At 38.9% G+C, this 15,338-nt stretch overlaps 1 protein-coding gene across 1 annotated transcript; it reads left to right on the forward strand.

Annotated features, from left to right (window-relative positions):
- Positions 1–299: 299 nt before the first annotated feature.
- Positions 300–15,272, forward strand: GLT8D2 (glycosyltransferase 8 domain containing 2). Its single transcript, XM_036400911.1, has 11 exons — positions 300–367; positions 1,864–2,140; positions 4,027–4,081; positions 5,484–5,579; positions 6,784–6,952; positions 8,611–8,728; positions 10,076–10,160; positions 12,867–12,979; positions 13,416–13,582; positions 14,031–14,143; positions 14,689–15,272. The coding sequence occupies exons 3-11, from the start codon at positions 4,063–4,065 to the stop codon at positions 14,859–14,861; spliced, it is 1,053 nt and encodes a 350-aa protein (XP_036256804.1). The 5' UTR covers positions 300–367; positions 1,864–2,140; positions 4,027–4,062; the 3' UTR covers positions 14,862–15,272.
- The last annotated feature ends 66 nt before the right edge of the window (positions 15,273–15,338 follow it).

Here is a 15,338-nt window from a genome sequence, read left to right on the forward strand (position 1 = left end):
TGCAAAAGCATTCCAGAAGAGCTTAGGACAGGATATCACCATGTGCTGGTTACCTTGATCCAAGATCCTTTTGAATCTAAATCAAACCTGTGGATTAAATGCTAAAAGATTAGGAAATGGGATGATTCAAGTCAAAATGCATGTTTAGAGTTGACTTTTTCAAGTTTCCCTTAGCTTTTAACTCTCAAGAACTCTGCCAACAGTTGGCTGTGGCTGTCCTGTGGTCACGGAGCATTGGAATGCTGGCTAGCAAGCTCCCTGTGACCGGAGGGACACACACGAGAGGCTGCCCCTGAGCTTCTACCAAGGCCTTTCAGGTGGCAGTGGGTGTAGCGACACTGCAACAAGATACCACTAGGATCCCAAGGTAAAGAGACGAAGGAGAGGACACTCGTATGCAGTCCAATGAAGCTTTATTCAGAGGATGGGTCAGGGAGGAGTGATAAGGGAATAGTGGTCCGGCTAGAGTTTTTAAAGGAGGCTACTTTAGGGGGTGGGAGCATCACTTAACCAATGCGAGAACACCTGGGGAGGAGCATGGGATCTAACAAGATCAATGGGATTAACATGGGGGAGGGGAGAAGCCTCTAGGACAAATCAACAGTTAGAACCAGGGTAATTGACATTGAACATTCGGGAACAAAAGGGGTGGATCTAGGTTGATGGACTGTCTCTGTCCCTCTGGGAGTCTCTCAGGAACCCTTGGCCAGTCCCGAGTCGGCAGACACCGGGGGTGTGCGGGGGGGGAGCAGCCCCGACACGGCTGACAGCGGGGAGACACTCTCCTGTGTCCTGAGGGTACTGAGGGCACCTAGGCTAGTCACCTTTGCAGCAGAAGAGACACTAGAGACATCAGTAAAGGGCTGACTCTTAGCAGGGGTTAATCCAAGGTTTCATTCAGGAGCTCTGGGGAGCTCCTGCACCTTAGGGGGCCTCCTGCTGAGAGCCCCGGGACATGTGCCAAGGTTACATTTAAAGGGAGGTGGAAACCGAAAGTAGATAACATTTTACTAACCAAAAAGTGACCCTAAGGGATGGATATTGGGGGATAGACATTTAGGACAGCAAAAAGGGCAAGGCTTGGGGGGCTGACCCCTAGCCTCTGGCTAATCACTTGCCGTCCTGGACTGAAGCTTCTAGATGGAAGGGATGGGATGCTGAGTGATTGACAGCCAGGGTGGGGGTTTGGGGATGATCTCAGCAAGGAAGAGGGATTACACAGGTAAAGGGAAGTGGGTACAGTCTGGGATAAACCATTTGGGAAAAATATGGGGATACAAAAACAAAACTACTTCAAAGTATTACAAAGTATAAAAACACACTACAATGGACAAGGGAAGGGGATAGCGCAACTTGGATTGACAGGTCCATACAAGGGAAGGAAGGGAGGAGCAGGGAAACAGGCATGTTAAGGGGCAACTAAGTGGCAGGAAAATTTAGGGGTAAACAACTGGGAAAAATCATTATGAGGGGATGAAACGGGGGTACAAGGATCAAACCATTTTTCTTAATTAACATTGAACACTAACTGTTGCAATTGAAATAACTATAGAACTCATAAAACACACTGCCACATTTGGCTTTCTGTTAGACTTTGGCATGTTGTAGTCTGGCTCTGGCACACTAGTTTTCTGTTCACATTTACCATAAATAATGACTAAAAACATAACTTGCAGCTAGATTTTGGAAGTGACTTCTGGAAGGGGTTGTTTCCTTCTCTTTCCCCCAGCCCTTTAAGACTTTTTGTCTTATGGGATTTGTTTGCAATCTGCTAGCTGAATCTCGGAGGCAAGTTTGCGAGATCTGGGGCTGTATCATCACTCTGCACATCTGGAAGTGGTTTATGTGCTCTCATTCCTCCAGCGCAGCGTCTGGACTCTGCACTATTCCTCAGCAGCAGAGAAGGGAAAGAAAACCAGCACAACTCCAAAGTAAACTTTGAAGAGTTTGAAAAAGGAATCAAATCGTAAAACTATTACTGTGCCCTGTAAGGCCCTTTTGTGGGTGACTTCAAAGGAGGATGGTGGTCGAGGACGCTTTGGCAAGAGTGCTTATGGCTGTGGGCTATCTAGGATCCAAGTAAATAACTACACAGCGCTTCAGGAGAGAAGAGTCCCAAATACTGTGCTGCTTTGAAGAGGTAAAAAGACTAATTAAGCAGGAAATATCTGATCAGTAATGTCACTGTTTTTGAGCTTGGCCTTCTGCAGCCCCTTGTTTTGTTATAGGATTTGGCAGCTGAGTTAGGGACTGCCAGGTTCCAGGAAATAATGTCTACAGTAAATGAGTAAATATTTGCAGGGGAACAAATATACCTGTCTTTCCTTAAAAATCAGTAGGTAATTAATTGGTGTTTCAGGGGCTTAGGAATGCTGGAGTTGTAGAATTCAGACTTGTGTGAGAGTCTGTCTTTGGATTTTAAAGTTTAAAACATGGTTCAGTTTATGTGGATTTAATAGTTTCTGGAGATAACATGAAGCTGTGGCTGTGCAGCTTTCATCTTGCAGTGATCATCAGGATTATTTGTGGCTACTGTTACAAATGCTAATTCAAAGGTAGCTCCGTGGAAATCAGGGGAAGATTGTGATCAGCTGAAGTGGGGTTAGAAAATTAGTCCAAGAGCATAGCAGGTTCTGTTGTCCCTCTGCTTACCTAAATGAGTAAAGTTTTTAAGTGTAAAAGAAAGTAATACTTCTGTGTAATGCATGAGAGAAAGGTTTTCTCAGCTGTGTTTTTTTCTGACAGATAAGCTTGATTTCCTCTGTGTAAATTAATGCCACATGAAGAGAATGGTCTCCTGGAATGTAGCTAAGTAGTGCAGATGTGGAAGAACTTCCAGAGTACTCCTTTCTCACTGCAATTTAGCCATTAGCTGACTTAAATAAATTTGAATATAAGTGGTTTGTAAACAATGGCACATCTTAAATTTCATATATATATATATTTGTTGTTATTGTTGTTATTTAACTTGTTGGTCAAAGTAAAGACTAATTTAATATTCTGCCTGAAGTTGAGCACTAAGCAATGGGAAGTGGTCAGTTTTGTGACTCAGATTTCAAGAATTCTTGCTGTTCTGTCTGATTTGTCAAGGAGCTAGAATAAACTTCACTTTTGTGTGTGCATAGAACCTATCTTAATCTGTGCTGTACTGTGTCCATATCTGTAGGTGTGGAAGCAGGAAAAATTCTGTTCTATCCCTACATAGTGTAAAGGTTGGATCACACAGTTAGATTTTTCTCTCCCATCCAACTTCTGGTGCTGTTTTTTACTGTTGGTTGTTGTTATTTTGGTTATGTGCTTTGTATTTTCTTTCATAACCAGTAGTTTTGGGTCCAGAATTCAAATGAATGTTGTATTTCTCATAATCCTGTACTTTAGGGATTATGTTCTGTCTTCTCAGACATGGCTGCTCTCAGGCCTGGACTAGAAGCACAGTTTTAGGGAAGGATACCTCCCTTTGTTCAGCATCACAAAAAATGTGCATAAATACAAGCTCACTACACCCACTGGAAGAATACATCTGTAAGAAAATATTTGCACTATTGTTCTGAAATTTTTTGAGGGTCTAGAAGACACTGCCCTGGTATAAGGTTCCCATATGTTTGGGAATGCATACTCCAGCAAGACATTAGTATTTGCTATAGTTACTATGTTGGAGGTGAAATCAGAGATAAATATATTTATAAATTGCATTAGTGGATGTTTAAATACTTCTTTGCACAGTATCTTAAAATGTACTAAAAACCACCTACTGATGTAGATGATCATATGGGATTTATGAAAATGTTTTTCAAAACCTATTAGTTGCTAAATTATTAATAAAAATATTTCAAACCCATAAAGCTAGTATTTGTTCAAAAACAAAAGGTATTTACAGAGATTAATTGCCATTTTACTTTTACCAGTTCCATAGTAAAATTTGATAATCCAAACCCTAGACCTTTATATAACTAACAAGAATACGCTTCTGGCATTAATGAAATTTCTCACTTTTATTTTTTTTCTTTTAATTATTTTTTATTTTAGTTTACCATAAATCACAGTTCTTATCCAACAGGACACATGGCTCTTTTAAAGAAAGGTAAGAGAGATTAAAAACATTTGAAAGATGTATTTTTTAAAAGAGGACAGAAATATCAAATCCCATTTCTTATGCAACCGTTTTCAGAGTTGCGTACAAATTTATAGTTCTGGTATTGCTAAATTATGCTTAACTTTAAGTATGCAGATAAGTCTTTTCCTGTTAACTGTGTCATATAACTACCGCCATAATTCAAATTAATTTAAAATTACTTACTGCTTTACTTCATGAGACTGGAGATTGTGAAATTTCTCACCAATACTGCAAGTAGCTGCTGTTTTCATGTGAATTCTGCCCAGGGCACTGAAGCTGAATTTTACAGAGCTCTGCACATTAATGCTGTTCATACTCAATATTGAGGTGTTACCCCCAGAATTTTGGGGTTCTCATCAGCTGTAAGGGTCAGTGACTCAAAATGGACTTCTGCATTTATATATGTGCCTGAAATTTCTCAGAAGTCAGTGGGCTTTTGCCTCAGCTGTTTAAATTAGTGCAGGTTTGGTTTACCAATTTCAGTCTAGTCTTGTGCCCAGTTGTGGCCAGTTGGCCATTTTGATTAAAATAGATCAAAACTCTGTTCCCTTTGCTCTTTTGAACATCTTAAATACATTTTATGATGGTACGAAAGTAACAAAGTAGTCTGAAACAAAGAACACCCATTTTGATGAGGGTAATGTATTCCTTCCCTATTATGCTTGGTGAACTGTCCCAACACCTGCACATGCTTGGTTTGTGTTGAATGACTTAAACTTGTACAAGACAGTCTTCTAGGAACTATGAAACAGAACATACAGTCAGGTATTTGCCTTGCTTTGATTTTATTGATTTAAATTACCCTGTCAAAATAAGTATTTTCAAATATTTTGAAACATTCCTGGTTTCACTAGCACGGTGGGTTTGTTTTTCTAGAATTTTTAGGGTTTTGCTCAAATACACCTTCATGATCTGAACATTGAAATAGATATAAAAATTCTCCTGTGTCTGAAGTTTCATCAGGGAAGCATAACAGAATGGAAGGGCTACATAAAAAGAATTAACTCATTAAGTGAGTGTAAACAGACAACAGACTAGCCAGGAAAAAAACTGTTCTGAGCTCCTGGTTAAATTCAGAAATATGTGAATTTTCTAGTATGGATAACCCAAATATATTGTGACTCTTATGATTTAGTGAGCAAATTAACCATGAAAATCAGATTGTTGGGGGTTATTTTAATAAGGGAGAATTATCTAATGTTTCAAGTTTTTAGGTTGATCAAACAACATGAGAAAAACACAACAGATACAGGTTATCAAATTTTTCTATCACCTGTACTGGTTGCAAATTGGGGTTTTTTTTCCTTAGTCAGATACTTGGGAATTAGCTGTTATAGTGATTGTTAACACATTCTCCCTCTTGTTTCAGTTAACCAGATCTTACTGTTACTTCTTGTCTTAACCGTGTGCGCTATTTTGTATAGCAAAGTTCACCAAGTGCCCTTGGCATTAAGAAATGAAACAGGTAAGTGACTCTCACTTCAGTTTCATTTATGTTCCTGTTTTGTATTCCTCATGTTTTAACTTGAACAGCACTTTTCACCTTACTGAATGTCCTGCAGTAGATGAACTACTCACACTGTTGCTTATAGTCTATAATGAAAAGCATTTTGCTTCTGAATTACTTGAATAAAATTATAGGAGATTGATATTGATGACTAAAAGTTGTAATTCTGATTAAGTTTTTATCCAGCTGTCACTGACGTAGATGGATGCTGGAGTATATCCTTACTTGAGCTGAACAGATTGGAGTTGTCAAGTGGTAATAAACTTTGATCATGCCCTGCCTCTTTGGGAATGTTCTTGGCTTGATTATTCATTTCAGATAGACCATAAAATCTTCATATTTACAGCAGAAGTTTTAGCTGAAATTTTTATAGTGACAAAAACCTGCTAGGTTAATTATGTTGGACTAGTATTAAATGTAGTAAGCTATTTATATAGTATCTATATAAAGAGCTGACTCACTGCTGCCAAGGTAAACAAACTCTATCTTGATATAAATCATTTATTTTCAATATATTTTTGTTGGGGTTGTTATGACTGTAATTGTTATGTTTTAGTCAATACAGTTATATCTGTTTAAGTTCTGTAAGTTAATCAGTGCTAATCAGGGATATAAATCTTTAGCAGGAATGTGACCTGATTCAGTGTAGTTTAGGGTTTTTTCCCTTATATCATTAGCAACTTCCTGCTGGTATAAATTTTTGCACTCTTCCTTTCAAGCCAGCTTGCCAAAGTGGAGCTCATGCAATTACACTGTCTCTTTGACTTAGCTCCTTCCTTTGATAATTTTGGAACCTATTGTTCAATTTGCACTAAATATAACTGATAAGTAGAAGTCTCAAAGGTATTCAAACCTCTCCAGATTTCATATGAATAAGCAGCTACATGAAGGACAGGCTAAATTTTGCCCCTGCTGAGTAGAAGATTCTGAGAACTCTTTTATTTATTCTATTTGGAGGCATCCAACAGTCCAGTCAGCCTGCAACTGGTTCTGGATTAGCAACAGCTCAAGCTGTGTGCCTTGCGAGATGGGAATGTGTGTAGGATGTGGTAAGGAAAAATGGAGTGGTGATAGAATGATTCCACTGCTTATGGTAGTACTTACTCATTTTTGTGACTCAGATCTGATTGTGGGTCAAACAAAATGGGTTTGTTTCTTGTAGTGGATTTGGAGAACCCTGAGGAAATGGAGGAAGAAATCCCAGTGGTGATCTGCGCTGCTGCAGGCAGGATGGGTGCAGCTGTAGCAGCAATCAGCAGCATCTACAGCAACACAGAGGCCAATGTTTTATTCTACATCATTGGGCTGAGGACAACCATCCCACACATTCGGTACACACCAGCCTTGCTTTGTTTTGGGCTGTAGTTAGAGCCATGTTGTTGTTCCTCCTAGTACAGGCATAACCACTTTTGGACTTCAGAGGACTTTTCAGGGAAATCTAGTAGTATTGGGAGCAACCCCCAGGATTCTGTATGTGATGGAAAAAGGACCACTTTGTCCTCCACAAGGCACTGACTCATGCAAAGAGGTGTGAAATAACCAGACCATGCCATGCCTGTTCTTAGGTTTTGATAGTTAGGCTGCAGAAGAATCTGTAGTGAGGTAAGGATACACTGCCGGCTTGTCACAATCCCACTTTGTGCCACTGCACTTACCTCTCTTCTGGTGCTGAGTCTTCAGAGTAGAAAAAACTTGCTGTTCAAAGCTAATTTCTGTTGATGATGTATTAAAGTTCTAAAAGGAGGACCAAAAAGTACTGTGATGACTTTCTTTCCATTTCACTTCGTTCCTTAATTTCTCATGTCATTTCCTATCATGAAATAAGAATTCTTTCACAACAGGAAATGAAACCTCAGGATTTCAATGAATATTCATCTCATTAAATTTCAGTTCATTCACAGCACTTCATTCCATTCAATTTAATTGTTTTCACTTAATTTCAGAATTTTCTTCTCCTCAATTTTACTGCAGTATATTTTCCTTTCCTTTCTATCCTTTTTGCTTTAATCCATCTTTTCTCATTTTATTTCCCTTCCTGAAATGAAAATTCCTCATTTCATGAAAGGAAATGAAATCTCAATATTTCAATGAATATAATTTCTTGAGGTTTCATCTCTTTTCAATGCACTTCATTTCATTCTATTCCCTTTCACTTGTTTCACTTCATTACATAGTTTTCTTCTTTTTTCATTTAATTATATTTCATGTCTCTTCATTTCATTTCATTCCTTGATTTGTTATTTATTTTCCTTCATAACTAAGAATTCTTCATTTCATGAAAGGAAATTATATCCTGACATTTCAATGAATGTAATTTCATGAAGTTTCAGTTCATTTTGTTTCAGCATTCAAATTTGCAAACATTGTCTTGAAGAGGACCAAGTTGTGAATGCAAACTAAAACATTTCTTAGCAGTTCTCACCTCTGGCTACTTCACTTCTGTCCCCTTTGTACCCGCACTTTGTGTTAGGAGAGAAAATAAATAGTGGTGATAAAAAAATCTGACAAAAAGATGAAAAGAAAATTAGTTTAGTCTAAAGAAAACATAATTAGGAGGTGATGTAGAAGTCATCTGAAAGAACATAAAGCTGTGAAAGGGTGAAGACTACCTCAGCTTTAAAAGCACTATAGATAGGGTAAGAAATTATAATCTTTAATTATAGCAAAAAAACTTAGAAGAATATTGTTTATTGGAAGTAATGGTGAAAGATTACTTGTTTGGGCTACATATGGAGTCTCTGGTTTGGGGAGTGGTATGGGGTGTTTGTTTTATTGAGGTTTTGTGGGGATTTTTTCTATTTTAAGAACAAGTTTAACAAAGGACTATGTGCAATAGCTGTAGACATAAGGGATTCTGTCTTGGGACAGAATAGATCAAGTGAGATTTTAAGGTCTCTTATTATTCTCCTAAATGTCTGTGAATTTAATGCTGGAAGTACTTGCCATGTACTTGATATTTCCTTTATTATTTATTTTCTTTCCATCACAGAAAATGGATTGAAAATTCTAAACTGAAAGAAATTAAATTTAAGGTTGTGGAATTCAATCCTATGGTACTAAAAGGAAAAATCAGACAAGATGCATCACGTCCTGAGCTACTGCAGCCTGTGAGTCAATGAACACCACATAATAAATTATTGAGGTTTTTAATACTTATTATGGGCTTAAAAATGTCCTAGATCTGTTCCATTTCATGGAGGAGGTGTGCATATATGTCTCTTCCAATGCAAGAGCCAATGACCATGAGATGAAATTAGTCAGAGTGACAGCATAAACAAGAGATGTTGCACACTTTTCATGCAATGATTACTGCATCTGTAGAATTCCTTGCTGAAAGGTCTGGTGGATGTAAAAATGTACAGACGTTCAGTTAGGATCGAAGTTCATATTTAGATCACACCTAGATCAGAAAATCCCTTGAGCTGAAAATAGTTGAAAGCTAGGAGAATACAGGGAGCAACTATTCTGCGTGCTTGCTCTATTTTTATTTTTCACTGAGCATCCAGTTAGGACCACTCTGAAGGCAGGGGCTGGGTAAAATTATCTGAATTCTTATGGTTGTTCTTACATTCTCAGTCCCCTTTCCCTCTGCTCTGTTCTTCATTGCTGTTGTAGAAGTTATCCCATGTCTCTGTCACTAGTCAAATAATTCCTTTAGAGTGAATTGATGGTACTATTAAGTTTTTAAATGTTTGATGTGATGTATGCTGTAAAAATGCACTAGGAAGAACATTGGCAGCAGGTCCAGAAAGGTGCTCCTTCCACTCTGCTCTGCACTGGTGAGGCTGCATCTGAAAGTGCCGTGCCCAGTTCTGAGTCCACCAGTATAAGAAAGATATGAGCTTACTGGGGCGAGTCAAAGATGATTAAGAGGCTGAAGCATCTTTTATATGGGAGGCTGAAAGAGTTGAGGCTGTTTCAGTCCGGAGAAGAGAAGGTTCAGGAGGGTCTTATCAATGTGTGTAAATACTTGATGGGAGCAACAAGAGACAATGGGCACAAATAACATGAAATTCCCTCTGAGCTAAAGAAAAGGCTTTTTAAAGCATGAGTTTAAAAGTCTCAGGTTGCCCAGAGAGACTGTTGGGTCTCCATCTGTGAACATATTCAGAACCCAACTGGGCATGGTCCCTGTCAGCCTGCTGCAGCTGAGTCCACTCAAGGGGGTTGAACAAGAGGATCTCGAAAGGCCCCTTGCAGCCTAAAGGATTCTGTGAGGAAGCAACATATTTGACTTGCATGGTTAGGGCCACAGTGGATAAGTAATAACAGCAATAATAGTAATAATACCAGATTTGAGATAGCAGTAAAGCTATGGGAGAAGAAGCAAATGGTCACTGATTAGTGCTCAATAAAGAGAGAAATTCCAACTGACTTAATAGAGACAGAAGCCTGAGACTGCTGCAATAAGCAGCTTTACCATTTAATCTTTACCTTTTCTTTCTCTTTAATAGCTGAACTTTGTTCGATTTTATCTTCCTTTGCTTATCCAAAAGCATGAGAAAGTAATATATTTGGATGATGATGTCATTGTTCAAGGTAAGCTGTTAAAAACCAGTTTCTAACAGAATTAAAATCCAAGTTATTGCAGCTTTTACAGCCATTTGGAATTATGAGATAGAAACTGGGGCAGCTGCTAGGAGTGTTGGGGAAACTACAAATAATCTGTTTGTTTAAATGAAAGTTTGAGGAAGAACTTACCTGCATATATTTTGAATAATTTTGATCAAAATTGTATGTGGGTTTCATTTTAATTGATTCTGGTCAATTGCTAGAAGATACCATAGATTTCACTCAGAAGCTGCAATGTCTATTAAGTGTGTGACATGCATTTCTTTCTGGTATTTAAATTCCCACAAGTGCTACCAATTCCTTATCCAGAATTGCTGTTCTTGAGAGCAAGAGAAATTTAGTCGAAAAGTGGATGGAAGCTCCAAACACTCAAAATATGGTTTTGAGCATCTTCAGCTCAGAATGTAAAGCAATTTGCAGAATCACAAAGATTTCAGACTTCCTAGTCAAATGGGAGCACTTAGAAGGCATTCAAATGCTGAAAAAATATTTTATTTTTTTCTTATCATCTAAGTGATCTCTTTTGATATCTTTTTAAGATTAATTTCCTGTGAGTTTTTTCTGTTCTGTTTCCAAGTCATTGGGGTTTTTTCTCTGTAGAGCTGTTGTCTTCATATTTGTTTTATTATATTTTCTTGTAACTTTAAAGCACTTTTTAACCAGAGTGTTGTGCTTTAACCCTGGTGGGCAACTAAGCAAAATTTCCTTTGGAAGGAATGAGTATAGCTACAATAAATTTTTGGGCCTTTATTAGTCTTTGCTGTAAGAACACTAAGACCAGTGAATTTGCACATGGCAAAAGTATAATTCTCCACTGCTTTTCTGCACCTTTTTATAGTTTTGTCTCTCTAGAGGCAGATTTCAGACAACCTGCACTTAAAGGGGTCACTATTTGCTGCTTTGTAAAAGACAACTACTCTGTTCTGTCTCATTTTAACTTGCCATAGACTTCCTATCACAGTTCTCCAATACAGGCGTTTCCAGTGGCAATCTCTGCTTTTTTTTGGTTTTGTTGTTCTATCTGTCATCAATGGGCAGCAGCAATATTTAACTCTTTGAAAGGTTCCAGGTCTTCATTTAGACTCCAGTTTCAAGAGCAGCTCCAGCTGAGCCAGCCACTCCCACGTCACCCCTCCCTGCACTTGTGTTCACCAGCACAGGGCTCTCCCTTTCCCTGAGGGTGTGAGCTGATGATAATTGTGGAGCTGCAGGATAAAGGTGTAGTTTCACATCAAACCTCATGGTAGGCTGCTGCTGACCAAGTGGCCTTTCCTGTCCCCATACAGCTCCTTTTATGTAAGCTGCAGTTGTGCAGCTGCAGAAGGAGCTGATTCAGCTGTTTGACCTGGCAGAAGACCAGCAGTACAAAAACTAAAAGAGATAAAAGCAAAAGTAAAACTGGAAGCTGTAAGGGGTTGGGATGCAGGATCACTTGATTGCTGTGGGAGTGTTCTGCTTCCCACCTGCCTTGAAACTATCCTGGCACATCTTGGGTACCTGACAGTCAGGTGATGAATGAGGTGCCAGGCATTGCAATGTTTCCCTCCACCAAAAAGGAGCTGGGTAGGCTGTGAAGCCAGCAGGGACGGTCAACTGACAGACACATCTCAATCAGCCATTGCTGGGAATCCAGGTATCTTCCTAGGAGATAAGTACACCATAACAACAGAAAAAACCTCATCTGTGCAAAACACTGAAGTGGAACTTTTGTGGGACTTGAAGAGGCTCAGAAAAATTGCCTTTGCCCTCCCTCTCCATAGAGAAAGTCTATGAATGCATAAGTTTGTAACCAGGCTTTTTAACAGTCCTGTTGGCTTCTTCTGTAGCTGATTTTGGACAACAATATGAATGTATTGAATGCCAATGATACTATCTAAAGATAGACCTTAGGTATCCAAATGCAAATTTGGAAATGGTCCCATATGTCCTGGTTTAGAGCAAATTTGGGAGAAAACCTCCAAAGGGGGCCCCTCCCCCCAACTGGTTCAGGAAGGATTCCTCAGAGAGAACTGGAAAGAACCTGTTCATTTAACAGGCAAAGCACTCCCCAGCACACAAAATGAACAATACTGGGTGATGAAACTCATTCACTGCTCTGAAGAGACGACAAATTCAGAAAGTCTCTCCAGTGGATGGTTGCTCTGTTATCAGTCCCTCTGGGGCTGGAAAAGGCTGCAGAGTGGATCCCGGCAGGCTGGAAAGTGTTCTTGATGTTTTCCCGGGTCCTGGTCTGGAGCAGGTTTGAATGGTTCCAAGAAGAGGGAAAGAAAAGCAGTCCAGGGAAAGCTCAGACTGCCTCAGCTAGCTAAACTAACTAACTAAAAAGCAAAAAGAGCACCATGTTCTGCCTCATCCGTGCGCAGATATCAACAGTCCAGCCTAATGTGGAGGAGTGAGTGAGTGAGGCTGATAACAAAAACTTTGTACTTCTTCTCCCTGCCTTTACTCTGAGAGCCAGTTTTGAAGGCACAGAATAGAATATCCAGCATGAACAGAACACATGATTGGGGATAAAAGCATCATAAAGTCACCCTAGGACACCATATTACAAAATTCAATAGGGGCTATCCTTAAAACTGGTGTGTTTATAAGATATCAGAGCTGATGTTATCCTATCAGCTCTGCAGCAGTGCAGTGGGTGTTGTCTCATGCTTGTGACCTTTCTGTAATCAGGTGACATCCAGGAACTCTACGATACTAAGTTAGCTCCTGGACATGCAGCAGCTTTTTCAGATGATTGTGATCTGCCTTCTACACATGAAATTGTTAGAAGTGTAGGGATGCAGGTAAGATGCCATTCTGGAATTCTAATAACGAATTTGTTTGCCCATAAAGGTAAGATGATTTTATGTGTTTTCCCCAAAGTGAAAGTTTTATATATATAGATATAGATAGCTTTGTAATAGTACAGGTAATTAAGGACTTTTTGTACTGGTACAATTGTGATGCTGCATGATTTAATGTGGGCTACCAAAAGACAAACATAACAAGAGAAAAGGCTTATCAAACTTCCATGGTACAATATTGTGGAAAAAGTAATTTAATATCTGGAAGTATCCTGCCTTACAGCCTTGTCATACAGAACTAATGACAGGTAACCACCATCTAGAAACATATCTTGGGAAAAGCATATTTAATCTCCTTCTCAGTGAGAGTGAGGTGCATTTACAGGTATCTTTACAGAGATTCATAGGGGATCAACATACTTTTTTTATTTCTTAGAATACATACATGGGATTCCTGGACTACAGAAAGCAAGCCATTAGAGATCTTGGCATCAGCCCCAGCACCTGCTCCTTTAATCCTGGAGTAATTGTTGGTAACATGACTGAATGGAAACATCAACGAATCACACAGCAATTGGAAAAGTGGATGCAAAGAAATGTAGAGTATGTGTAGAAATCTAGCTTCACACTTTACTTTTAATACTTGTTTTACAGTTTTACTTTCCATTTAAAAGCTCTTACATTTTTTTTTAACTCCAAGCAGTCTTTCTTTTGAGCTCTTGTCAAGTGAAGTAACTTGTGTTCCAGCATTTCCATCTGTTTAAATCTGACCAATTCCAAGTGAAAATGGCCAATTCCATCTGAAAATGGCCACTTGGAATTTTAGTCTTGTGTTCAATCACAAACCACACTTAATCCTGAGGGACATTGAGAACATGTTGTTCTCATTTTGGGTGACCTAGGATGAAGCCACTGAATGATCTTCCCTTCCTGAGGCTAGCTTAAAGAAGGAGGAGTATTTCCTTCTTGCCAGATACTTATTTTTAATCTGCCTTTTGTACTAAAGATTCCTTGGGGTTTTGAACATATTCTTTTATGTTTCCTTTTGCAGGGAAAACCTCTATAGCAGTACCCTTGGGGGAGGTGTGGCAACCTCCCCAATGCTGATTGTATTTCATGGAAAATATTCCTCTATTAATCCTATGTGGCACATAAGGCATCTTGGTAAGTTGAATTTCTCACTGTTTGCAACTTGGAACTAAGATGAGTTTGTGAGATTCCAGTGCAAGACCTTAGGTGACTTTACCTCATGTGCCACTTACATGGAAAGAACATGAAATACCTGAATATAGTGAGACTGAAAAACAGTCAGGTGCAGTAGAAGAAAAGGGGAGACCTGGCAGTGTTTGTTGTCCACATTTTGGAGGATGTAGTTACCTTTCACCTAGGGAGTGGTGAATTACCCTAGGAAAAACATAATGGCTTAGCTGGTATGGTAAAATGAATAGATTTCACTTTGTTTTTAATCCCAGCTATGCCAAGATGTTAAAAGTGTTGAGAGAGAAAACTTGCTGAGAGATTTTGCTGATACAGTATGAGGCATCAAGCTGAAAAAAGCTGCTGTATCATACAACTAGTTGTAAACTAACATGAAAGCATACCAATCAGATTTCTGAAAAAAGTCACCTGAATTTGACTCACTCTACAGTGTCTTCCATTATCAAAAATTGCATTTTAATTTTTTTTTTTTTTTTAATCTACCCATGCAGGTTGGAGTCCTGATGCCCGTTACTCAGAACAATTTCTTCAAGAAGCTAAATTACTTCACTGGAATGGGAGATACAAACCTTGGGACTACCCCAGTGTCCACACTGATCTCTGGGAAAACTGGTTTATTCCTGACCCCTCAGGGAAGTTCAAATTAACTCGTCCTGACAGCTGATACTGAAATACTGCATAACATAGTGTATGGGACGCATTTAATAGTTTGAGATGCAACATGTTGTATGATTGGTTGATTTTAGAAAACAAAGTATTTGTTAAAAATATGAATAACTGACCATCAGTTTTCTGTGCTTATGGCAGCTGAGGGAGGCTGGAGTGACCAATACACAGTTCAGATTATCTTGACTTTCACGTAAGGGGAGGAAACATATGTATTTGACAAAGAAGTATTTTCATTAAACACTTACAGAGGTGAAATTCAGTGTCAGAAAGAGTGCTTTAATTTAAGGTCTTTCTAAGTAAGATTCCAGTGTCTTCTAATAGGAAAAAATCTACACAGGAGATAGCTGCGGTGTTATGTACAAGAAGTGTTTAGTTATCTAGCCCACATTAAACAGCCTGAATTGAAAGCCTGGGCAGATGTTACTGTGTTCTGTTGTGGGGTGACTGTTTTGTGGCATCTCTGTGTATAACA

This window comes from Molothrus ater, chromosome 5 (assembly GCF_012460135.2).
Source record: "Molothrus ater isolate BHLD 08-10-18 breed brown headed cowbird chromosome 5, BPBGC_Mater_1.1, whole genome shotgun sequence".
NCBI classification, from domain to species: domain Eukaryota; kingdom Metazoa; phylum Chordata; class Aves; order Passeriformes; family Icteridae; genus Molothrus; species Molothrus ater.

Coding starts and splice junctions, on each gene's coding strand:
- GLT8D2 (XM_036400911.1), top strand. Junction 5,580..6,783: donor GGCATTAAGAAATGAAACAG/GTAAGTGACTCT, acceptor TGTTTCTTGTAG/TGGATTTGGAGAACCCTGAG. Junction 13,583..14,030: donor TGGATGCAAAGAAATGTAGA/GTATGTGTAGAA, acceptor TTCCTTTTGCAG/GGAAAACCTCTATAGCAGTA.